Genomic DNA, 25,146 nt, shown 5'->3' with positions numbered 1-25,146 from the left:
ATTTTGCGTTTCTCTAAAGACTAAGTTAACTGGGTCTGTAAAGAAACTTTGGCCTCTTTTACGGATAGTTTTAAGAATCCTTGAGGAAATGTGCTTTTTGTATGTACATACTTCCAGCATCGATAGCAACAATTGACGTTGCACTTGTTACATATTCGTGGGCTATTAAATTACTATGATATAACGGTATGCTTAGAAGTTCAGGGGAATTGTGAAAGCTTCGTTTTACTAGCAATTTTTTATGATGTTTATTTTGAAGAAAGTAAAAGCCTTTTTGACTAGCACGGTTTTAAACCAGACCACAAGTAAATAACAGTTTTTGAAACATGGAGTTGGCCTGTAACTTCATGGTTTGCTTTTGATCGCTTCACTTTGTTTTGGTCTCTTGGTGTCTTGAAACAGGATTAGACATAATGGTCTGTTTATAATGTGTGACATCTGTTCGAGGGGTGCTAATGGAACATCACTATTGGAAGGAAAGGTTTCACATTTTACCTCTAGTTTAAAACTTAGTGCTAGACTAAATTATGTGTCAATTTATACTTATTCTGATAATATATCAATGGATTTCAGTCACCTTCGCAGCTGTTTTTGGTTGTAGCGCTACACACCATTAGGCGTTGCATGACAACTTGAGTTTCCGTTGCAAATTCTTTGAAGGCTACATTGATTAGTGCCCAGATCTCTTCTTTGAGTTTCTAGCAACCTTGAAGGTGACTGTAGCAGTTTTGCTCAGTTATGCCTTACTTTCATCTCAGAGAATTTTAGGTTAGAATTAGAAGCCCAAGGATGCCAGAATGGACCACCCCTTGCATTGGGATTAACCTCACCACACTGGTTTGCCCACCATCCACCATAAGGAAAACACTTGCCAGAGTAGTTGTCGTTATCTTGGTCTGGTGTACCAAATTTCATCCCTCGGGTGTTCAGGTTAGGATTTGTCTTCCCATAAAATCCATTTCCGATGTTTCCTTCGTACGAACTCATGTCGCATCGATACTTTTCTGTTTCGTCAGCTACCCGAAACCCACCATATTTGGCATATCCCTTCTGGCCGTTGGTTCGGTGCAGCTCTATCCGAAGAATGCTGTCTGAAGAGGCGATTCGGTGCAAGTTGTCGTTTCCAAGCCAGAATTCTTTGGACAAGTCGCCAAAGCCTACTCGATACTCTACCCACGTTCGTTCAAAGTTTTGCTTGTATGGACGGGAACGTCTCTGAACCACAGTCCATCCTCCTCCATCTGTGGTTTGGTCACAGTACACGTTTATGACCCCTTGACCATCTGGGTTGATTTTATAAATGCCATTCTGATTCGCTCCCAGGATTTTCAGCTGCTGGCAGCTTCTCACTGTACATAAAACAAAAGAAACATAATATGAGACTTGTTGCTTTAAGGAAATTATCGCAAATTTAAGTGTTCCTCTCTTCTATTTAGTCACGAGTTACCCACCTCCGCTGTGCTTTTCGCAATACACTCCTTTATAATCCTGTCGACATTCACACGTGAACATCCGGAGATTCCAACACGTGTCAACACATGTTCCACCATTTTGGCATAAAGCTGAGGCGCAAACAGGTTTATTTCCTCCCTGGGAGAAAATGGGAAGAATGGTTAAACGTACTTTCATCCTTTTATAAGGTGAAATTTACCATGACAATACCTCATTAGGTTGAAATACATTCTCGTTCTTAGAGCTAACCGTTCTCTTTGGTGGTGGTCTGTACCCTTAATTCAAGATGAGTTTAGAAGTTTGATATTTCCAAAGTTTTGAGTAGGAATTCATCTTTCTCTCTCCTGTTTTCCTTCAAATGAAATTTCGTTTCCGGTGTATATCGACCAACAATTTTGTCTCTATTTTAGCAAATTATATTTACCCGGGATTTCCTTTTAGAAAATGGGCATTTTATGACATCAATTGTGTCAATAACAAAATGCTCGAGTATGAGTGGTTCTCTTATCAATAAAACAGCTCTTATTTGCGGCTTGATTGGCTGTTTCATGTCCGAATTGTTTGATGTCAACTGTTCAATTATAAGCACTTAGCAAATGTTAGCCAGTCAAAATGGAAAAAATTTCTGAAGTGCATTGAGCATTGGATGTTTTATAACAATATTTAGACTTACGACCTGAACTTTTGCTATATGAATCAACTGCGCATGTGTAATTTAAAGTTTTCATTCCTGCTCGTAATTTCAAATCATTCTCCCGATTGCTGCCTGAATTGTACTCCCGCCCTACTACATTTCAACTTACTGTGTTTTCGGGCTAGAAATGAAGGTCTTACAAACGCTGCTCTGTGTAAATGTTCAGTTTTAGGCAGCCATACAGTTCTCTGAGATAAAGGCATTTATTGACCTCTCGATATGACTTTGACACCACCTTGCTCAGAAGATGGAATTTGAAAAACCGAAGACTTCAAAGGTTCTTGCGCTTGGCAGTTTGAGCCAGTGATGATTAAGTTTCTAACTGATCTGTAAATTTCTGACTCACCATCTGTGTCGTTGGCTCGTAGTAAGTGACGCCTTTTCTTAAAACAAAGTCATTTGGGGCTGTCGCTTTTGATTGGTCACTTAATTCACATGTTTTCCCTGAGCTTGCATAATTAAGCGATCGACAGCGTGCATCCCGTAGGCATTCCCACGTACAGTCTATCGGGCACGTGACAGTGGGCGTAGCAATCACGTGATTAACCAGAGTGTAGCCTAGAACAGATGCAAACATATGGTCATATATGAGAGTTTTCTTCAAGATATATCTTACATAAACAAAAAGAGAGAAATCAAGAGGACATCGACGACTTGATGAAAGTCGTAAAAATTTATAAGATATTAGGAACGCTTTGATTTATCGAAAGCCTATCGTTCATTGTACTAGTAAACTCAGGGCTCCATTTTTAAAAGCTAGAAAGCGCACTTTCTATATTTTTTTAGGCGTCAGTGCACTTGGAACGTTGGTAATCATGCACCCTCGGGTCGTGATTTACAACTTTTCCTTGTGCTCTCTTAACATACCGTGCGAGTTTTTGCGTCTGAAAACCGACAGGAAGTGAAAAGTATTGCTTAGATATTAACATATTTTTACATGGAATTATTTTTCTCATGTTTCGAAAATTACTCAGTTTTCGTAAATTTCCGGCCAGTTCTATCTTAGGCTGTTCGCAACTCTTCGATACACAACAAGGGAATACACAAGCTTTCAAAGTTGTTGGTTCTTAATTCTGGAAACCCCTCTAATTAAGATTCCCACTCATCAGACGATTTTATGCTCCGATCACAGCGAATTCGATCACCGGTCTTCCTTTTCATCCTCATCGTCCTTGTTGGCCATGGTAGTAGTTCCGTTCGAAGGTGAATAAAATTCCATCATTACTAAAAGTGACCATACAAGTGAAAAGAGTTCATCTCTGAGATTTTCGAGCGAAGTTAACTTTATTCCATTACAGCTACAAGCGAAGCGATACCAGAGAGGAATGCACGACACTAAAAGCCGATTTTGACAGCTTGAAACTAACTCACGTTAAGAGAAAAATAACTGAATGCTTTGCTAGTTGAAGTACTTCGACTCGCGACTCGGTATTTAGGTGTTTTTCGCTAAAATACGAAACTGAATTTGCTTGTGTTGTAACTGATGAATTAAAGTCAGCGCATCACGATTACATTACCTTCAACCCCACTATTTAAATAGTCTCAACAAATCTTCTCGGTTCGCATTGGTTCTGCGTCAAGTTTTTTATTCTTTGTGTAGTCTAAGATTTATTTTTGCCATTATTTACGGTGCGCATATTAAGTGTTTGAGTCAAGCTTTACCTCTTTCAGGATGTTCAGATCTTCTTAAACAAGACAACCGACCAGGGTTTGACGTTCCTGTTAGACTTTGAGCTGAGGGAGTTGCAAACTTCCAGCACAGGAGAAACTGAGAATGGAAGAGTAAAGTGAGTCGCTGCATTGTTTTCAAGTTACTTCCACTCGGCTTTTGCATTAGTTCACCATCAAGATAAGATTCGTGATAAGGAAGCTTTGACCTCAATTAGTCGCTAGTGCGTCGACTTGAAAATGAATAATTTACGAGTGAAAATATTTCTCATCCACAGTTTGTTTATGTGTTAGGTTCTAGAAACTTAGCAGGAGACTGGCGAATAACATTAATTATTAAAAGCTCGATCAACTTCAAAATTTGACATACTTATTGAGGATTCTCTTCTATTTCTATTGAAGAAAGATTAAACGGTTTAAGGGGGGGAAATAAGTGAGCATGGTTTTCTGAGGAAGACATTGATAACATTTCACGACATTGGTTCACTGACTGAACCAGTTCGTGCGGTAATTATAACATTCTTTTTCTTTTAAATTGCCATGGAATTAATTAACTTAACAGTTTTCCGGGTTTGTGGTGCTTTTATCCTGCAAATAATTACCCTTGGGTTCAGTAGTCTAGAATTTAAAACCAGATAATAGTAGAATGTCTAGAATTTAAAACTAGGTAAAGATAGAATTTAAAACCAGACAAAATTAGTTAAAAACTTTCACCCATATTGAAAAAGAGAGACAAAACATGAAGGGTTTGCCCTGTCTGATCTTTATTGTGGGTTTAGTTTGCAGCTATATTAACGACCCTTGAACTCCCAAGATCTGATTGTTAATTCTCCTCTCTAGCTGCTACACATTTCCTTGTAAATAAGTCACGAGAATTTGGTGTAACTTCTACCCAATGAGTTTGAGTATTGTCATTACATGTTGGCTGGATAACGCGTGAATGTTACAGGGAGAAGTTACATGTTAGTCACTTATGGGAGTTAATGGGTAAAGCATTTTGATGTCATATGCACGTTATGTAACCTCTTATCATTCTCTGAAGAGTTAAAGTCCTGACCTTACTTTGTCTACTTTCAGGAATAACACTTTAGCGATCAGGTAAACATCGTTCAAAACGAAAGCTTAGCGTACAAATTTTCCAAAGAAAAACTTCATATAAATAAAATTCCGCTTTTATTAAAATTTAAAGAAATAGCGTGAGACAGCTCTCGTCTACATGAATTATTAAGTACTTACTAGGCGAGATATACGAATAAATTTGAAGTCCTGATGCGAAAAAGTACTGACCCGCAATGTAAGAATTGTAGAGACTGTATAGGGTATTTATTTTAACCTTTAGACATAAATGTGCGAAGGCGCTAAAGAACACACGTAACGTGAATTCAAGTCTACTTTAAATTAACATCAAAGCAAGCCAACAGGGGGCCAAAACATGAAGGTCCTTGGGAAACTTCGTTATTGCACGTCTTGTTGCCAGCTTTATTAAGCATACTGAGGTTAAAAGTTAATTTACCTAACTTTTTGGTAAACTAAAAGTAACCTCTTATCAATCTCTAAAGAGTTTAAGCCCTGACCTTACTTTGTCTACTTTCAGGAATAACACTTAAGCGATCAGGTAAACATCGTTCAAAACGCAAGCTTAGCGTACAAATTTTCAAAAGAAAAACTACATATAAATAAAATTCTGCTTTATTTAAAATTTAAAGAAATAACGTGAGTCAGCTCTCCTCTACATAAATTATTAAGTATTTGCCAGGCGAGATATACATATAAATTTGAAGTCCCGATGCGAAAAGGTACTGACCCGCAATGTAAGAATTGTAGAGACTGGGGTATTTATTTTTAACCTTTATCTATAAATGCGCGAAGGCGCTACTTTAAATAAACATCAAAGCAAGCAGACGGGGGACCAAAACATGAAGGTCCTTGGGAAACTGTTCGTTATTGCACGTCCAGTTCCCAGCTATATTAAGCATACTGAGGTTAAAAGTTAGTTTATTAGACAATCTCTTTTATTCACCTGCTACGTAACCTCTCAGCAATAAAAAGTTTACATCCTGAGCTTGGTGCTTCTTCCTGTTTGGGTTCAGGAATAACGTTATTACGATCGGATAAATATCGGAATAATACTGACCCGCAACGTACGAATTGTATAGTCTGTAAGGGGTATATTCTCTTTATACATAAATACGCAAAGGCGCTAAAGGACGCTAAACCTCAATTTGAATCCTTGTGAAATAAATACTGATTGCTTCCAAACTGCACGCAAACTCCAAATTATGAGCTTGATGATTCGTCCTGTTCCTTCAGGAATAACATTAACATCCTACCGATCGACTAAACATCGCTTAAAACGCAATCTTAGCATAAATAAAACTTTCAGAAGGAAAAACTTACAAATAAATAAAAATTGTACTTCTATATTAAAGTTTGAAGAAATAAGGTGAGACAGCTCTCTACATAAATTATTTAGTATATACCGGGTAAGACATATGTGCAAATGCTTCATCCTAAAACGGAAGAAAACAACACCTATTTTGACTTTTGAACTCCATAATAAATTATTTACAGCGAGACGGAAAAAGACCTTTGGAGTTAACACTGGGGAAGAGAAAAGACAAATCAAAGCGCCATAGAAGATTGATGGAAAAATTTATATCTCGTGTAGTTAGCCTTTTTTTAACTTACTTTTTTCAGTCACTATTTAACTGAATCGGACGAACATGTAGAAACTTAGGTTTAAAACAGCGCAATCTTCTTGTCAATTATCATTAAATCATGATCTAAAGACGACTCCCTTCCAATCTCATTCATTTCATCTGAAACCGCCCCATCTAAAGGCAAGTGACATGGGTTTTCTGTTAAAACCATTGATTTAGTTTGTTGTTTTAATATGGTAAATTTTGATGTTTCATTATTCTCGTGTTTGCCACTCAAGTTCGTGTAAATTTCAATCATGAACACTTCTTAAGCTCAAAATTTTCAGTAAAATTTCATCAGATGGTATTTGATGCCAAACAAGAGATTGTAAGGTTCTATTTTCTTGTTGACGCCTATTCTTTGCTCTTTTGGGTTCAGTGTGGAGAAAATTCAATGGAGAGGATGTGCTAATAGGGAATTAGTTTTATTCTACGGCAAATCTCCGGCTTTTATGTAGTGACTATTTACGTAATCAGCTGGTCGAGTGACATCACTTTTCCGACAAAATTAGCGTTCCATGGCGAGAACGGGGAGGACTGTTCACAATAGTACTGGTAAAGGCAGATGCAGGGGAGACTGACGATTCAAACATATGATCAGTTTGTTTCACGGATTTCCAGGATGAGTGCTTCCCCGTATTTCACCTCAAAAGGAAGACAAACACGCTCGGCGGCTAGAGAAGCAATCGCAGCTTTGTCAACGAACCAAAAGGAACCAAGAAGGCACATCAAAATCGAATACGAGAAGCGACATGAAGAAGACTCGTCTAAGGACGACAAGAAAACTGAAGATGTTGTAGCCAAAAAGCGTAAAAAAGACACGTCCACGGCACAAACACAAGGTTCAACTTGGCAGCCTCTTAACTGGAGAGAGTAGCTGGCTAATATTCGTGAAATAAGAAAAACACGCGATGCCCCAGTTGATTCACAAGGATGCGAGAAGACAGCTGATGAGAGCCAGTCACCAGAGAGGAGATGAAATTGGCAGTCCAGTGGGGTGGGGTAAGGGAAGATCCGACACAGTGGTCTCCTCGGATACAACTAAGCTGATTTATGAGAGGAACAAACGCTTTGGGTAAAATTTCTGCACAGCCCCATACTGTTGTAAAATAAATCTGTTTTCCTAATGGTAATGTAATGTTTTTGTTATTGTTTTCTCTATCCAAGAACTTAATGCATGATGTAGGATGGGGCTGTGTAGAAATGTTACCACTTTTTGCTTGGTCAATGTCAACACATTCATTTACCCCCAGCAATTGATTGCATCCCACTTTTCATTTGAGTTATATGATAAATAATGAAAAATAGTTCAACAGCTATATGTTTAACCCTTTACACCCCAACATTATAGTCTCCATACTGTTCTCCCCACATATCCTAAGGTAATGACAAGGAGAATTTGTGTACCAATCAGGAGCTTCTTTGCTTGGTGATCATTTCCTTTTTTCTCAAGAGTTCAAGGGTTATAGAGTAATGAGAAATTAGATTTTAGTCACTTTTAAGGGTTAAGGTGGGTGAGGATCAGTTTGCAGAGTATGGCAGTGCATGCACAAGTTCCCTTTTAAAAGTCAATTACATGCCAAAATTGCTGCATTGTGTCAAGATCTGCCATACTCTGCAGCCTGGGATGAGGTTGAGGTCTCCTCATAAAAACCTGGACAACTGGGCCAGTCTTTTTTCAGATATCTTGCCTTACTGATGTTTATTTGTCAAATTTTTTGTGATGATTTTGGTTTCTTTTCTTCTCACTTGCAACAATAGAGATCTCCATGTATGAGCTACTGGGATAAAAGTTGTAAGGATACACCCTCATCCTGGCAACCATTCTTAAGTTTCTTATTTAACCCTTTAAACCCAAAGGATGAGTAACATCTAATTTCTCCCTACAATATCACTCCTGAATCACTCATTAAGGTCATGAGAATTAAGGAAATGGTCATCAGGAAAGAACCCTTTTTATTGGCAAACAAATTCTCCCTGTCAGCACCTTGGGAAATGTATAAAGAACAGTGTGGAGAATATGCATACTGATGTTAGTGTGTAAAGGGTTAAAGAGTAGCCAGTCAGAAATCTTACCTTGCATATAAGATTGAAATTTCCCTTCTAATCAGAAGACAAAGTCTGCTGATTAAGCTTGCCACATCATCAGACTCAACTGAAGAGTTTGTTCAGAAGAAAGAGAGTGCTTACAAATATTAGTATAATTCTACCATTGTCCTATCACAAACAATGAAAACTAATTGACTATGCTGCATACCATCTGAAATTTATGAGGAGAATTTGTTTGATAATCAGGAGCTTCTAGAATTGGACATCATTTCCTTTATTTTCATGATTTTAAGTATTTGATGCAAGGGTGAAACTGTCAGGAGAAATTAGAAGCCAGTCACTCTTAGGGGAAAGAGGGTTAGGACAGTCCAGTATCAATGGTTCATCTCTCCTCACTTTTGCTGTCAGTCTGATATCAAGTACTTATCTCCCTCATGCTGTCAAGTCAAACAAAAGACCAAGTTACTTTTGCTGCAATGGAAAAATTCAAGGCTTATGGGTTAACAAAAGAGAACATTCTTACAACATCAACAAGCAAAATTGACTGGTGTAAAGGCTAAAAAAGCTGACATTTCGAGCATTAGCCCTTCATCAGAGCAATTGGAGGAATTGTGGGTTGTGTGTGGATTTATATGCAGAAAGTGGAACTACACTATTGTTCTGTCACCATATTCTCACCAATAGCATAGCTCCACTTTCTGCAAACTTCCAGGTGTGGGCCCAAAAATGGTGCATATTACCATGAATGTGGCTTGGGGACAAGTGACTGGAACTGGAGTTGATACTCATGTTCATAGAATTTCTAACAGACCAGGATGGGTCAAAAAACGTACTAAACTGCCAGAGGAAACTAGAATTGATGTAGAAAGCTGGTGAAAAGTGATTTTGAATGATACCAAGTTACACAAATTCTCTTCACCAGGTGTTTTGCTCCTTCCTTGCCAAAGCCTTTTCACTTACTGCCACATTTTAGAGACCCAGCTATTGTGCAAGTTCCAAACAACTTTTACAAATATTCTGAAATAAACAGGCTTTTGGTCCTTCCTGACTTTCAAGGAGCAGAATGCAAAAACGAAAACTTTAAGGACTTTCAGACCTAGGTTCAAGATTCTCTAGATGCATAGCAAACCTTGACTATCATATGCTGTTTACCCATAACCAACAGTTAAATAATTAGAGTGTATGGCTTCAGAGACTAAATTATTGAACTCTTTTTCTGTTTTCTCAGAGAGAAGTGGGATGAACTGAATGTATTGTTGGTTAGATTTGGTCAACAGACATGTCTTCCTGTAAGTCCAATGTGCAAGTTCTGTCTTAACTCCAAGATCTGTCCTGAAGGTTAAAGAAGGAGCAGAGGAAAAGCTGAGGAGGAAACTAAGAAGAAACTTTCACCCAGAAAGGATAGAAAGGACACTAAGATTTAAGGGGAAATTAAGTTTTACTTTAACTTAGGCTGTCCTTGTCTTTAGCCCTGGGCCATGTTGTGCAAAGCTGGGTTGAGGTAGCCTCATGGTTAATGTGAAATCTGATATCAGATCTTAACCCTCAAACTCCCAGAAGTGATTCACATGTAACTTCTCCTTACAATATCTGTGCACTATCCAGCAAACAGGTAATGAGAAGGTAGAAGTTGTTATCTTGATCTAACACCAAATTCTCACAACTAATTTACAAGGAAATGTTAAGCAGGTAGAGGAGGAAATTAATAATCAGATCTTGTGAGTTATAGGGTTAAAGCTATAGAAGAAAATTCATTATAATTTGTTTCGTCTACGATTTGATGATTGGATGCCTTTTAAAAAATAAAAAAAAATTATCCAAAAAAGGCTTTTTAACAAAGCAGTAAGGAAACCTGAATTAAAACTGAACCCTGGGTTAGCACTAATCAGCCCTCCAACAACTTAGCCCAGGTTAGCATTGGTCCTCAAACCATGTCTCAAGACTGTGTAAAATAAACGTACAGGTTCATGATACAATGGATAAAAGGGAAGATGGAAGCAAAATCAAAGACTGTGAGACCTAGGTAACAAGGTGCTTTTTTCTGAAAAATGTTTTATAAGTGGCACCCCTTCCTTGAAGGGAGAGATCTGCCATTGAATTTGATTTAGAAATTAGTTTATACTTTAAACGGTGGATGGCAATGAAGGCGCGCTCTGATTGGCTACTCAAACTCCTTTTATCCTTTGTTATTCGCCTTGCAAAGCTATTCACAATTATCTATAAGACCCCAACAGGGTCTACCGCCGAGTTTAGGGCAACATCCCCCGTATCTCTTGCAACAGAGACTAAAGATCCTCCTCCGAAACCTAATGTCTCCATAGCGGTGGCTCGAAGTTGTATCGTTTTGTCGTGGTACATGGCTCTTGAGGAGAGACGCGCCTACAATGAACTAGCAACTGTTTGCCCTTCAGGACGGCGGCACAACGGAGAACCCTCACCAGTGGAAGAAGATTGGAGTCGTCAAGGCGTTGACGCTTCCTATGGCTTGCATTCTGACTCAGTTATCACCCGGCAATAAGTACCACTTCTTGGTACGTGCTACTGATGTTAATGGACGACAGGGTGAGTGCAGTGAGGCCTGCACTATTACCCTCAAATAAATCATTTTGGCAATACGAGAAACTGTATGGTACAGCTCTTTATCGGCACTAATAGTACTTACGTATAAGAAACTTAGTGTGGAGTCTTCAAGTTAGATTTGCACTTGTTACATATTCGTGGGCTTTTAAATTAGTATGATATAACGATATGCTTGAAAGTTCAGGGAAGTTGCCGAGGCTTTATTTTACAAACACTTTTTTATGATTTTTATTTTCAAGAAAGTAAAAGCCTTTTTCACTAACACGGCTATAAAACCAGACCATTTGTAAATAACAGTTTTTGAAACATGTGGTTGGCCTGTGACTTCAAGGTTTACTTTTGATCGCTTCACTTTGTTTTGGTCTCTTGGCGTCTTGAAACAGGATTAGACATAATGGTCTGTTTATAATGTGTGACATCTGTTCGTGGGGTGCTAATGAAACATCACCATTGGAAGGAAAGGTTTCACATTTCATTTCAAGTTGAAGAAAGCGATTTCATGTCGATATTTAAAACCTAGTGCAAGACTAAATTATGTGTCAATATATTATTATGCTAATAATATATCAATGGATTTCAGTCACCTTCGCAGCTGTTTTGGTTGTAACGCCACGCAGCACTGGGCGTTACATGACAACTTGAGTTGCCATTGCAAATTCTATAAAGGCTACAATAGTTAGTGCCCAGATCTCTTCGTCGAGTTCCTTGCATCCTTGAAGGTGAACTATGGTGACTATAGCAGTTTTGTTCAGTTATGCCTTACTTTCATCTCAGAGAATTTTAGGCAAGGCTGAGAAGTCCAGGGACCCCAGTACGGACCATCCCTTGCATTGAGATTAACCTCGCCACATTGGTTTGTCCATCATGCACCACCAGGAAAACACTTGCCAGGGTAGTTGTCATTATCTTGGTCTGGTGTGCCGAATTTCATCCCTCGGATGTTCAATTTAGGATCTGTATTTCCATAAAACCCATTTCCGATGTTTCCTTCGTACGAAGTCATGTCGCATCGATACTTTTCTGTTTCGTCAGCTACCCGAAACCCACCATATTTGGCATATCCCTTTGTGCCGTTGGTTCGGTACAGATCTATTCGAAGAATGCTGTCTGAAGAGGCGATTCGGTGCAAGTTGTCGTTTCCAAGCCAGAATTCTTTGGACAAGTCGCCAAAGCCTACTCGATACTCTACCTACGTTCGTCTAAAGCTTTGCTTGTATGGACGGGAACGTCTTTGAACCACAGTCCACCCACCTCCATCTGTGGTTTGGTCACAGTACACGTTTATGACCCCTTGACCATCTGGGTTGATTTTATAAATGCCACTCTGATTCGCTCCCAGGGTTTTCAGCTGCTGACAGCTTCTCACTGTACGTGGAACAAAGGAAACATAATATGAGACTTGTTGCTTTAAGGAAATTATCGCAAATTTAAGTGTTCCTCTCTTCCATTTAGTCACGAGTTACCCACCTCCGCTGTGCTTTTCGCAATACACTCCTTTATAATCCTGTCGACATTCACACGTGAACATCCAGGGATTCCAACACGCGTCAACACATGTTCCACCATTTTGGCATAAAGCCGAGGCGCAAACAGGTTTATTTCCTCCCTGGGTGAAAATGGGAAGAATGGTTAAACGTACTTTCATCCTTTTATAAGGCGAAACTTACCATGACAATACCTCATTACGTTGAAATACATTCTCGTTCTTAGAGCTAACGTTTCTCTTTCAAAATGAGTGTAGAAGTGTGATATTTTCAAAGTTTTGTATATCGAGCAACGATTTTGTCTCTATTTGAGCAAATTATAATTACCCAGGATTTCCTTCTAGAATATAGGCATTTTATGACATCAATTGTGTCAATAACAAAATTCTCGAGAATGAGTGGTTCTTTTATCAGTAAAACAGCTCTTATTTGCGGCTTGATTGGCTGTTCCATGTCCAAATTGTTTGATTTCACCTGTCCAATTATAAGCACTTAGCAAATGTTAGCCAGTCAAAATGGTAAAAATATCTGAAGTGCATTAAGCATTCGATATTTCTAACAACGTTTAGACTTCCGACTTGAACTTTTGCTATATGAATCAATTCATGTGCGCATGTTTAAATTAAAGTTTTCATTCCTGCTCGTAATTTCAAATCATTCGCCCGATTGCTGCCTGAATTGTACTCCCGCCCACTGAGTTCCACCACATTTCAACTTACTGTGTTTCGGGCTAGAAATGAAGGTCTTGCAAACGCTGCTCTGTGTAAATGTTCAGTTTTAGGCAGCCATACCGTTCTCTGAGATAAAGGCATTTATTTGACCTCTCGATATGATTTTGACACCACCTTACTCAGAAGATGGAATTTGAAAAACCGAAGACCTCAAAGGTTCCTGCGCTTGGTAGGTTGAGCACTGATGATTAAGTTTCTAACTGATCTGTAAATTTCTATGACTCACCATCTGTGTCGTTGGCTCGTAGTAAGTGACGCCTTTTCTTAAAACAAAGTCATTTGGGGCTGTCGCTTTTGATTGGTCACTTAATTCACATGTTTTCCCTGAGTTTGCATAATTAAACGATCGACAGCGTGCATCCCGTAGGCATTCCCACGTACAGTCTATCGGGCACGTGACAGTGTGCGTGGCAATCACGTGATTAACCAGAGTGTAGCCTGGAACAGATGCAAACATATCGTCATATATGAGAGTTTTCTTCAAGATATATCTTACATAAAACAAAAAGAGAGAAATCAAGAGGACATTGACGACTTGATGAAAATCGTAAAAATTTATAATATATTAGGAACACTTTGATTGGTCGAAAGCCTATCGTTCATTGTACTAGGAAACTCAGGGCTCCATTTTTAAAAGCTAGAAGGCGCACTTTCTATCACTTTTTTAGGCGTCAGTGCACTTGGAACGTTGGTAATCATGCACCCTCGGGTCGTGATTTACAACTTTTCCTCGTGTTCTCCTAACATACCGTGTGAGTTTTTGCATCTGAAAACCGACAGGAAGTGAAAAGTATTGCTTAGATAGTAACATATTTTTACATGGAATTATTTTTCTCATGTTTCGAAAATTACTCAGTTTTCGTAAATTTCCGGCCAGTTCTATCTTAGGCTGTTCGCAACTCTTAGATACACAACAAGCGAATACACAAGGCTTCAAAGTTGTTGGTTCTTAATTCTGGAAACCCCTATAATTAAGATTCCCACTCATCAGACGATTTTATGCTCCGATCACAGCGTATTCGATCACCGGTCTTCCTTTTCATCCTCATCGTCCTTGTTGACCATCGTTTACTCTAGTTTGATCGTGTCTGAAACACGTTAACTTGAAGTAGTTCCATTTAAAGGTGAATAAAATTCCATCATTACCATTAACTTTATTCCATTACAGCTACAAGCAAAGCGATGTCAGGGAGGAATGCACGACACGAAAAGCCGAATTTGACAGCTTGAAACGAGCTCACGTTAAGAGAAAGATAACTGAATGATTTGCTAGTTGAAGTGCTTCGACTCGCGACTCGGTATTAAAGTGTTTTTCGCTAAAATACGAAACTGAATTTGTTTGTGTTGTAACTGATGAATTAAAGTCAGGGCACCACGATTACATTACCTTCAACTCTACTATTCAGTTAAATAACCTCAAAAAATCTTCTCGGTTCACGTTGGTTCTGCGTCAAGTTTTCTATCTTTGTGTAGTCTAAGATCTATTTTTGCCATTATTTGCAGTGCGCAAATTAAGTGTTTAAGTCAAGCTTTTCCTTTTTCAGGATGTTCAGATCTTCTTAAACAAGACAACCGACCAGGGTTCGACGTTCCTGTTAGACTTTGAGCTGAGGGAGTTGTAAACTTCCAGCACAGGAGAAACTGAGAATGGAAGAGTAAAGTGAGTCGCTGCATTGTTTTCAAGTTACCTCCACTCGGCTTTTAAATTAGTTCACGATCGAAATAAAGTCGTGATAAGGAAGCTTTGACCTCAATTAGTCGCTGGTGCGTCAGCTTGAAAATGAATAATGTTCGAGTAAAAATAACTCTCATCCACAGTTTTTTTATGTTTTGGGTTTTAGAAACTTAGCAGGAGACTGGCGAATAACATTTATTATTAAAAGTTCGATCAAGTTCAAAATTTGACACACTTAGTAAGGATTCCCTTCAATTTCTATTGAACAAAGATTAAACGGTTTAAGGGGGAAAATAAGTGTGCAAGGTTTTCTTTGGAAGACATTGATAACATTTTACGACATTGGTTCACTGACTGAACCAGTTCGTGTGTTAATTATAGCATTCTCTTTTTTCTCAATTGCCATGAATTAATTAACTTAACAGTTTTCTGGGTTTTGTGGTGCTTTTATCCTGGAAATAATTACCCAAGGGTTCAGTAGTCTAGAATTTAAAACTAAATAATACAATTCTAGAATTTGAAATTAGATAAAGGTAGAATTTAGTTAAAACTAGATAAAATTAGATAAAAACAGATTAACCATGTTACAAAACATAGACATAGACATAGACAAAATATGAATATCTGATCTTTATTGTGGGTTCAGTTTGCAGCTATGTTGACCCTTGAACTCTCAAGATCTGATTGTTAATTCTCCCCTCTAGCTGCTACACATTTCCTAGTAAACAAGTCACGAGAATTTGGTGTAAGATCAAGACTATTAACTTCCACATGATAAGTTTGAATATTCTCATTACATGTTGGCGGGTAATGTATGGATGTTATAGGGAGAAGTTACATGTTAGTCACTTATAAGAGTTAAAGGGTTAAGCATTTTGAGGTAATCCGCGCGTTATGTAACCTCTTATCAATCTCTGAAGAGTTTAAGTCCTGACCTTACTTTGTCTACTTTCAGGAATAACACTTAAGCGATCGTTCAAAATGCAAGCTTAGCGTACAAATTTTCAAAAGAAAAACTACGTATGAATAAAATTCTGCTTTTATTAAAATTTAAAGAAATAACGTTAGTCAGCTCTCCTCTACATAAATTATTAAGTATTTACCAGGCGAGATATAGGTATAAATTGGAAGTCCTGATGCGAAAAGGTATTGACCCGCAATGTAAGAATTGTAATGTAAGAATAAGAGACTGTTTGGGGTATTTATTTTTAACCTTTATCTATAAATGCGCGAAGGCCCTAAAGAACGCACGTAACGTGAATTCAAGTCGGAACAATACTGACCCGCAACGTACGAATTGTATAGTCCGTAAGGGGTATATTCTCTTTAGACATAAATACGTAAAAGGCGCTAAAGGACGCTAAACCTCAATTTGAATCCTTATGAAATAAATGCTGATTGCTTCCAAACTGCACGTAAACTCCAAATCATGAGCTTGATGCTTCGTCCTGCTCCTTCAGGAATAACGTTAACATCCTACCGATCGACTAAACATCGCTTAAAACGCAACTTTATCATAAAAAAAAACTTTCAGAAGGAAATTTTTTCTGAGGAAGACATTGATAACATTTCACGACATTGGTTCACTGACTGAACTTGTTCGTGCGCTAATCATAGCATTCTCTTTTTTCAATTGCCATGGAATTAATTAACTTAACAGTTTTCTGGGTTTTGTGGTGCTTTTATCCTGTAAATAATTACCCTTGGGTTCAGTAGTCCAGAATTTAAAACTAAATAATAGAAGTCCAGAATTTGAAACTATAAAGATATAATTTAATTAAAACTAGATAAAATTAGATAAAAACAGATTGATCATGTTAGAAAAAAGAAACAAAACATGAAGGTTTTATTTGATCTTTATTGTGGGTTCAGTTCGCAGCTATGTTGACCCTTGAACTCCCAAGATCTGATTGTTAATTCTCCCCTCTAGCTGCTTCACATTTCCTTGTAAATAAGTCACGAGAATTTGGTGTAAGATCAAGACTATTAACTTCCACATGATAAGTTTGAATATTCTCATTACATGTTGGCGGGTAATGTATGGATGTTATAGGGAGAAGTTACATGTTAGTCACTTATGGGAGTTAAAGGGTAAAGCATTTTGAGGTAATCCGCGCGTTGTGTAACCTCTTATCAATCTCTGAAGAGTTTAAGTCCTGACCTTACTTTGTCTACTTTCAGGAATAACACTTACGCGATCGTTCAAAACGCAAGCACTGAGCGTACAAATTTTCAAAAGAAAAACTACATATAAATAAAATTCTGCTTTTATTAAATTTAAAGAAATAGCATGAGTCAGCTCTCCTCTACATAAATTATTAAGTATTTCCCTGGCGAGATATACATATAAATTTGAAGTCCCGATGCGAAAAGGTACTGACCCGCAATGTAAGAATTGCAGAGACTGTATGGGGTATTTATTTTTAACCTTTAGACATAAATGCGCGAAGGCGCTACTTTAAATAAACATCAAAGCAAGCAGACGGGGGACCAAAACATGACGGTCCTTGGGAAACTGTTCGTTATTGCACGTCCAGTTCCCAGCTATATTAAGCATACTGAGGTTAAAAGTTAGTTTATTAGGCAATCTCTTTGATTCACCTGCTACGTAACCTCTCAGCAATAAAAAGTTTACATCCTGAGCTTGGTGCTTCTTCCTGTTTGGGTTCAGGAATAACGTTATTACGATCGGGTAAATATCGGAATAATACTGACTGTATAGTCTGTAAGGGGTATATTCTCTTTATACATAAATACGCAAAGGCGCTAAAGGACGCTAAACCTAAATTTGAATCCTTGTGAAATAAATACTGATTGCTTCCAAACTGCACGCAAACTCCCAATTATGAGCTTGATGATTCGTCCTGCTCCTTCAGGAATAACGTTAACATCCTACCGATCGACTAAACATCGCTTAAAACGCAATCTTAGCATAAATAAAACTTTTAGAAGGAAAAACTTACAAATAAATAAAAGTTGTGCTTCTATATTAAAGTTTGAAGAAATAAGATGAGACAGCTCTCTACATAAATTATTTAGTATACACCGGGTGAGACATATTTGCAAATGCCTCATCCTAACACGGAAGAAAACAATACCTATTTTGACTTTTGAACTCCATAATAAATTATTTACAGCGAGACGGACAAACACCTTTGGAGTTAACACTGGGGAAGAGAAAAGACAAATCAAAGCGCCATAGAAGATTGATGGAAAAAGTTATATCTCGTGTAGTTAGCCTTTTTGTAACTTATTTTTTCAGTCACTATTTAACTGAATTGGACGAACATGTAGAAACTAAGGTTTAAAACAGCGCAATCTTCTTGTCAATTATCATTAAATCATGATCTAAGGACGACTCCCTTCCAATCTCATTCATTTCATCTAAACCGCCCCATCTAAATGTTAATTAGTTTCTGTTAAAACCATTGATTTAGTTTGTTGTTTTAATATAGTAAAATTTTGATGTTTCATTATTTTCATGCTTGCCACTCAAGTTCGTGTAAATTTTAATCATGAACACTTCTTAAGCTCAGAATTTTCAGTAAAATTTCATCAGACGATATTTGATGCCAAACAAGAGATTGTAAAGTTTCTATTCTCTTGTTGATGCCTATTCTTTGTTCTTCCGTGTGGAGAAAATTCAATGGAGAGGATGTGCTGATAGGGAATTAGTTTTATTCTTCGGCAAATCTCCGGCTTTTTGTAGTGACTAATTACGTAATCAGCTGGTCGAGTGACATCACTTTCCCGCCAAAATCAGCGTTCCATGGCGAAATCGGGGAGGACTGCTCACCATAATACTGATAATGGCAGACATGAGGGAGACTGACGATTCAAACATATGATCAGTTTGTTTTCACGGATTTCCAGGATGAGTGCTTCCCCGTATTTTACCTCAAAAAGAAATACAAACACGCTCGGCGGCTAGAGAAGCAATGGCAGCTTTTTCAACAAACCAAAAGGAACCAAGAAGGCACATCAAAATCGAATACGAGAAGCGACATGAAGAAGGCTCGTCCAGGAACGACAAGAAAACTGAAGATGTTGAGGCCAAAAAGCGTAAAAAAGACACATCCACGGAACAGACACAAGGTTCAACTTGGCAGCCCCTTAACTGGAGAGAGCAGCTTGCTAATATTCGTGAAATGAGAAAAACACGCGATGCCCCAGTTGATTTACAAGGATGCGAGAAGACAGCTGATGAGAGCCAGTAACCAGAGGTGAGAGGAGATGAAATTGGCGATCCAGTGGGGTGGGGTAAGGGAAAAGCCGACACAGTGGTCTCCTCGGAGCCAACTATGCTTATTTATGAGAAGTAGAAACGTTTTGGGTAAAATTTCTGTACAGCCCCATACTATTGTAAAACAAATCTGTTTTCCCAATGGCAATGTATTGTTTTTTTGTTTTTGGAGGAAAGAATCGCGATCTCAGATGCGTGAAATTTGTTTTATCACGTCAAGGATATGAATTAATCGATTTTCTACAGTATTGATAGTTACTGATTTGTAGATTTTGTTTGCATTTAGAAATGGGAGATTTTAAGAATGTGTTGCCGTCGTTTTTTTTTGTCGTCGTATAATGACTGGCAGAACGAACTATTCATCAACCCTTTTGATGTGTTATTTTCAACAATGGGGGATCATCATAAGATGGTGTGGGTGTTGGGATTTAAACTCGATCGATTAAATCCTTAGGCTGAATGTGAAATCGCGATGTCAACCTGTTTCCCAGTCCTCTCCAACATGAACCTTAAGAAAAAACAGATAGAACCCTGGAGAAGAGGCCCTCCCCCCTTCGTTATCTAACTTACAATCCTTTTTTTTGGTCTAATTTTTTTTTTGCTCGACAATACTTTGAAGGGAGGAGATCAGGTTCGCGGAGGATTTAGCAGCCAAAATATTCCGACGCCCCTCAAAACAATTCAGAAAGCATTACTTTTATTTTGCCTTTCTCTAACGACTGTGGTAATTAAGTCTGTAAAGTAACATACTGGCCTCTTTTACGGATAGTTTTAACAGTCCTTCAGGAAATGTGCTTTTTGTATGTACATACTTCCAGCATCGATGGCAACAACTGGCGTCACACTTGTTACATATTCGTGGGCTATTAAATTACTATGATATAAAGACATGCTTAGAAGTTCAGGGAAGTTGCCAAGGCTTTATTTTTTATTGATTTTTATTTTCAAGAAAGTAAAAGCCTTTTTCACTAACACGGCTATAAAACCCGACCATTTGTAAATAACAGTTCTTGAAACATGTGGTTGGCCTGTGACTTCAAGGTTTGCTTTTGATCGCTTCACTTTGTTTTGGTCTCTTGGTGTCTTGAAACAGGATTAAACATGATGGTCTGTTTATAATGTGTGACATCTGTTCGTAGGGTGCTAATGGAACATCACCATTGGAAGGAAAGGTTTCACATTTCATTTCAAGTTGAAGAAAGCGATTTCATGTCGATATTTAAAACCTAGTGCAAGACTAAATTATGTGTCAATATATTATTATGCTAATAGTATATCAATGGATCTCAGTCACCTTCGCAGCTGTTTTTGGTTGTAACGCTACGCAGAACCGGGCGTTACATGACAACTTGAGTTGCCATCGCAAATTCTATGAAGGCTACATTAGTTAGTGCCCAGATCTCTTCGTCGAGTTCCTTGAATCCCTGAAGGTGACGTATGGTGACTACAGCAGGTTTGTTCAGTTATGCCTTACTTTCATCTCAGAGAGATTTAGGTCAGGGTTAGTAGCCCAAGGAAGCCAGAATGGACCATTCCTTGCATTGAGATTAACCTCGCCACATTGGTTTGCCCACCATGCACCATGAGGAAAACACTTTTCAAGGAAGTTGTCATTATCTTGGTCTGGTGTGCCGAATTTCATCCCTCGGATGTTCAATTTAGGATCTGTATTTCCATAAAACCCATTTCCGATGTTTCCTTCGTACGAAGTCATGTCGCATCGATACTTTTCTGTTTCGTCAGCTACCCGAAACCCATGATATTTGGCATATCCCTTTGTGCCGTTGGTTCGGTGCAGATCTATTCGAAGAATGCTGTCAGAAGAGGCGATTCGGTGCAAGTTGTCGTTTCCAAGCCAGAATTCTTTGGACAAGTCGCCAAAGCCTACTCGATACTCTACCCACGTTCGTCTAAAGCTTTGCTCGTATGGACGGGAACGTCTCTGAACCACAGTCCACCCACCTCCATCTGTGGTTTGGTCACAGTACACGTTTATGACCCCTTGACCATCTGGGTTGATTTCATAAATGCCATTCTGATTCGCTCCAAGGGTTTTCAGCTGCTGGCAGCTTCTCACTGTACATGGAACAAAAGAAACATAATATGAGACTTGTTGCTGAAAGGAAATTATCGCAAATTTAAGTGTTCTTCTCTTCTATTTAGTCACGAGTTACCCACCTCCGCTGTGGTTTTCGCAATACACTCCTTTATAATCCTGTCGACATTCACACGTGAACATCCAGGGATTCGAACACGCGTCAACACATGTTCCACCATTTTGACATAAAGCCGAGGTGCAAACAGGTCTATTTCCTCCCTGGGTGAAAATGGAAAGAATGGTTAAACGTACTTTCATCCTTTTATGAGGCAAAACTTACCATGACAATACCTTCCTAGGTTGAAATATATTCTCGTTCTTAGAGCTAACGTTTCTCTTTCAAAATGAGTATAGAAGTTTGATATTTTCAAAGTTTTGTATATCGAGCAACAATTTTGTCTCTATTTGAGCAAATTATATTTACTCAGGATTTCCTTCTAGAAAATAGGCATTTTATGACATCAATTATGTCAATAACAAAATTCTCGAGAATGAGTGGTTCTTTTATCAGTAAAGCAGCTCTTATTTGCGGCTTGATTGGCTGTTCCATGTCCAAATTGTTTGATTTCACCTGTCCAATTATAAGCACTTAGCAAATGTTAGCCAGTCAAAATGGAAAAATATCTGAAGTGCATTAAGCATTCGATATTTCTAACAACGTTTAGACTTCCTACTTGAACTTTTGCTATATGAATCGATTCATGTGCGCATGTTTAAATTAAAGTTTTCATTCCTGCTTGTAATCTCAAATCATTCCCCCGATTGCTGCCTGAATTGTACTCCCGCCCACTGAGTTCCACCACATTTCAATTTACTGTGTTTCGGGCTAGAAATGAAGGTCTTTCAAACGCTGCTCTGTGTACATGTTCAGTTTTAGACAGCCATACTGTTCTCTGAGATAAAGGCATTTATTTGACCTCTCGATATGATTTTGACACCACCTTGCTCAGAAGATGGAATTTGAAAAACCGAAGACCTCAAAGGTTCCTGCGCTTGGTAGGTTTAGCACTGATGATTAAGTTTCTAACTGATCTGTAAATTTCTATGACTCACCATCTGTGTCGTTGGCCCGTAGTAAGTGACGCCTTTTCTTAAAACAAAGTCATTTGGGGCTGTCGCTTTTGATTGGTCACTTAATTCACATGTTTTCCCTGAGTTTGCATAATTAAACGATCGACAGCGTGCATCCCGTAGGCATTCCCACGTACAGTCTATCGGGCACGTGACAGTGTGCGTAGCAATCACGTGATTAACCAGAGTGTAGCCTACAACAGATGCAAACATATGGTCATATATGAGAGTTTTCTTCAAGATATATCTTACATAAAACAAAAAGAGAGAAATCAAGAGAACATTGACGACTTGATGAAAATCAAAAAAATTTATAAGATATTAGGAACACTTTGATTGATCGAAAGCCTATCGTTCATTGTACAAGTAAACTCGGGGTGTCCATTTTTAAAAGCGAGAAGGTGCACTTTCTATCGTTTTTTTAGGCGTCAGTGCACTTGGAACGTTGGTAATCATGCACCCTCGGGTCGTGATTTACAACTTTTCCTTGTGTTCTCAGTAACATCCTGTGTGAGTTTTTGCGTCTGAAAACCGACAAGAAGTGAAAAGTATTGCTTAGATATTAACATATTTTTACATGGAATTATTTTTCTCATGTTTCGAAAATTACTCAGTCTCAGTTTCGTAAATTTCCGGCCAGTTCTATCTTAGGCTGTTCGCAACTCTTCGATACGCAACAAGAAAATACACAAGCCTTCGAAGTTGTTGGTTCTTAATTCTGGAAACCCCTATAATTAAGATTCCCACTCATCAGACGATTTTATGCTCTATCAAAGTGAATTTGATCACCGGTCTTCCTTTTCATCCTCATCGTCCTTGTTGGCCATGGTTTACTCTAGTTTGATCGTGTCTGCAACACGTTATCTTGAAGTAGTTCCATTTGAAGGTGAATAAAATTCCATCATTACCATTAACTTTAATCCATCACAGCTACAAGCAAAGCGATGTCAGGGAGGAATGCACGACACAAAAAGCTGAATTTTACAGCTTGAAACGAGCTCACGTTAAGAGAAAGACAACTGAATGCTTTGCTTCGACTCGCGACTCGGTATTAAAGTGTTTTTCGCTAAAATACGAAAATTTGCTTGTGTTGTAACTGATGAATTAAAGTCAGCGCACCACGATTACATTACCTTCAACCCCGCTATTCAGTTAAATAGTCTCAACAAATCTTCTCGGTTCACATTGGTTCTACGTCAAGTTTTCTATCTTTGTGTTGTCCAAGATCTATTTTTACCATTATTTGCAGTGCGCAAATTAAGTGTTTAAGTCAAGCTTTACCTTTTTCAGGATGTTCATATCTTCTTAAACAAGACAACCGCCCAGGGTTTGACGTTCCTGATAGACTTTGAGCTGAGGGAGTTGTAAACTTCCAGCACAAGAGAAACTGAGAATGGAAGAGTAAAGTGAGTCGCTGCATTGTTTTCAAGTTACTTCCACTCGCCTTTTGCATTAGTTCACGATCAAGATAAAGTCGTGATAAGGAAGCTTTGACCTCAATTAGTCGCTAGTGCGTCGACTTGAAAATGAATAATTTACGAGTGAAAATATTTCTCATCCACAGTTTGTTTATGTGTTAGGGTTTTAGAAACTTGGCAGGAGATTGGCGAATAACATTTATTATTAAAAGCTCGATCAGCTTCAAAACTTGAAACACTCAGTAAGGATTCTCTTCTATTTCTATTGAAGAAAGATTAGACGGTTTAAGGGGGGAAAGTAAGTGTGCAAGGTTTTCTGAGGAAGACATTGATAATATTTCACGACATTCGTTCACTGACTGAACCAGTTCGTGCGCTAATTATAGCATTATCTTTTTTCAATTGCCATGGAATTAATTAACTTAACAGTTTTCTGGGTTTTGTGGTGCTTTTATCTTGCAAATAATTACCCTTGGGTTCAGTAGTCTAGAATCTAAAACTAAATAATAGTAGTCTAGAATTCAAAACTAAATAATAGTAGTCTAGAATTTGAAACTGGATAACGATAGAACTTAATTAAAACTAGATAAAATTAGATAAAAACCGATTGCATCCACATAGACACAACATGAAGGTTTTATCTAATCTTTATTGTGGGTTTAGTTTGCAGCTGTATTAACGACCCTTGAACTCCCAAGATCTGATTGTTAATTCTCCCCTCTAGCTGCTACACATTTCCTAGTAAACAAGTCACGAGAATTTGGTGTAAGATCAAGACTATTAACTTCCACATGATAAGTTTGAGTATTCTCATTACATGTTGGCGGGTAATGTATGGATGTTATAGGGAGAAGTTACATGTTAGTCACTTATGGGAGTTAAAGGGTAAAGCATTTTGAGGCAATCCGCGCGTTATGTAACCTCTTATCAATCTCTGAAGAGTTTAAGTCCTGACCTTACTTTGTCTACTTTCAGGAATAACACTTAAGCGATCAGGTAAACATCGTTCAAAACGCAAGCTTAGCGTACAAATTTTCGAAAGAAAAACTAAATATGAATAAAATTCTGCTTTTATTAAAATTTAAAGATATAACGTGAGTCAGCTCTCGTCTACATAAATTATTAAGCACTTACCAGGCGAGATATACGTATAAATTTTAAGTCCTGATGCGAAAAGGTACTGACCAGCAATGTAAGAATTGTAGAGACTGTTTGGGGTATTTATTTTTAACCTTTATCTATAAATGCGCGAAGGCGCTAAAGAACGCACGTAACGTGAATTTA

At 38.1% G+C, this 25,146-nt stretch overlaps 3 protein-coding genes and 1 pseudogene across 3 annotated transcripts; 1 reads left to right on the top strand and 3 right to left on the bottom strand.

The window, feature by feature from the left end:
• Nucleotides 1–732: 732 nt before the first annotated feature.
• LOC136283052 (fibrinogen-like protein A) lies at nucleotides 733–3,329 on the bottom strand. The gene is made up of 5 exons (XM_066171211.1): nucleotides 3,292–3,329; nucleotides 3,014–3,030; nucleotides 2,493–2,704; nucleotides 1,452–1,590; nucleotides 733–1,349 (listed from the first exon to the last, which is right to left on the bottom strand). Exons 1-5 carry the CDS (start codon nucleotides 3,327–3,329, stop codon nucleotides 733–735), a joined length of 1,023 nt encoding a protein of 340 aa, XP_066027308.1.
• Nucleotides 3,330–7,078: 3,749 nt separating this feature from the next.
• Nucleotides 7,079–10,186, top strand: LOC136283051 (endonuclease III-like protein 1; annotated as a pseudogene).
• Nucleotides 10,187–12,004: 1,818 nt separating this feature from the next.
• On the bottom strand, nucleotides 12,005–14,422 carry LOC136283050 (uncharacterized). The gene is made up of 5 exons (XM_066171209.1): nucleotides 14,385–14,422; nucleotides 13,584–13,848; nucleotides 12,610–12,748; nucleotides 12,394–12,507; nucleotides 12,005–12,294 (listed from the first exon to the last, which is right to left on the bottom strand). The coding sequence occupies exons 1-5, from the start codon at nucleotides 14,420–14,422 to the stop codon at nucleotides 12,005–12,007; spliced, it is 846 nt and encodes a 281-aa protein (XP_066027306.1).
• Nucleotides 14,423–20,734: 6,312 nt separating this feature from the next.
• Nucleotides 20,735–23,271, bottom strand: LOC136283049 (fibrinogen-like protein A). Its single transcript, XM_066171208.1, has 4 exons — nucleotides 23,234–23,271; nucleotides 22,427–22,691; nucleotides 21,454–21,592; nucleotides 20,735–21,351 (listed from the first exon to the last, which is right to left on the bottom strand). The coding sequence occupies exons 1-4, from the start codon at nucleotides 23,269–23,271 to the stop codon at nucleotides 20,735–20,737; spliced, it is 1,059 nt and encodes a 352-aa protein (XP_066027305.1).
• Between the last annotated feature and the right edge of the window lie 1,875 nt (nucleotides 23,272–25,146).

Source organism: Pocillopora verrucosa, chromosome 8 (assembly GCF_036669915.1).
Source record: "Pocillopora verrucosa isolate sample1 chromosome 8, ASM3666991v2, whole genome shotgun sequence".
NCBI lineage: Eukaryota > Metazoa > Cnidaria > Anthozoa > Scleractinia > Pocilloporidae > Pocillopora > Pocillopora verrucosa.
Note: the sequence above shows the minus strand (reverse complement) of the source record. Positions and strands in the feature narration are given on the sequence as shown.

Coding starts and splice junctions, on each gene's coding strand:
- LOC136283052 (XM_066171211.1), bottom strand. CDS start 3,329: ATGGCCAACAAGGACGATGAGGATGAAAAGGAAGACCG. Junction 1,591..2,492: donor ACGAGCCAACGACACAGATG/GTGAGTCAGAAA, acceptor ATTTTCTCCCAG/GGAGGAAATAAACCTGTTTG. Junction 1,350..1,451: donor TTGCGAAAAGCACAGCGGAG/GTGGGTAACTCG, acceptor TTTTATGTACAG/TGAGAAGCTGCCAGCAGCTG.
- LOC136283050 (XM_066171209.1), bottom strand. CDS start 14,422: ATGGTCAACAAGGACGATGAGGATGAAAAGGAAGACCG. Junction 13,849..14,384: donor GAGGATGAAAAGGAAGACCG/GTGATCGAATAC, acceptor GTTTTATGTAAG/ATATATCTTGAAGAAAACTC. Junction 12,508..12,609: donor TTGCGAAAAGCACAGCGGAG/GTGGGTAACTCG, acceptor TTCCACGTACAG/TGAGAAGCTGTCAGCAGCTG.
- LOC136283049 (XM_066171208.1), bottom strand. CDS start 23,271: ATGGCCAACAAGGACGATGAGGATGAAAAGGAAGACCG. Junction 22,692..23,233: donor GAGGATGAAAAGGAAGACCG/GTGATCAAATTC, acceptor GTTTTATGTAAG/ATATATCTTGAAGAAAACTC. Junction 21,352..21,453: donor TTGCGAAAACCACAGCGGAG/GTGGGTAACTCG, acceptor TTCCATGTACAG/TGAGAAGCTGCCAGCAGCTG.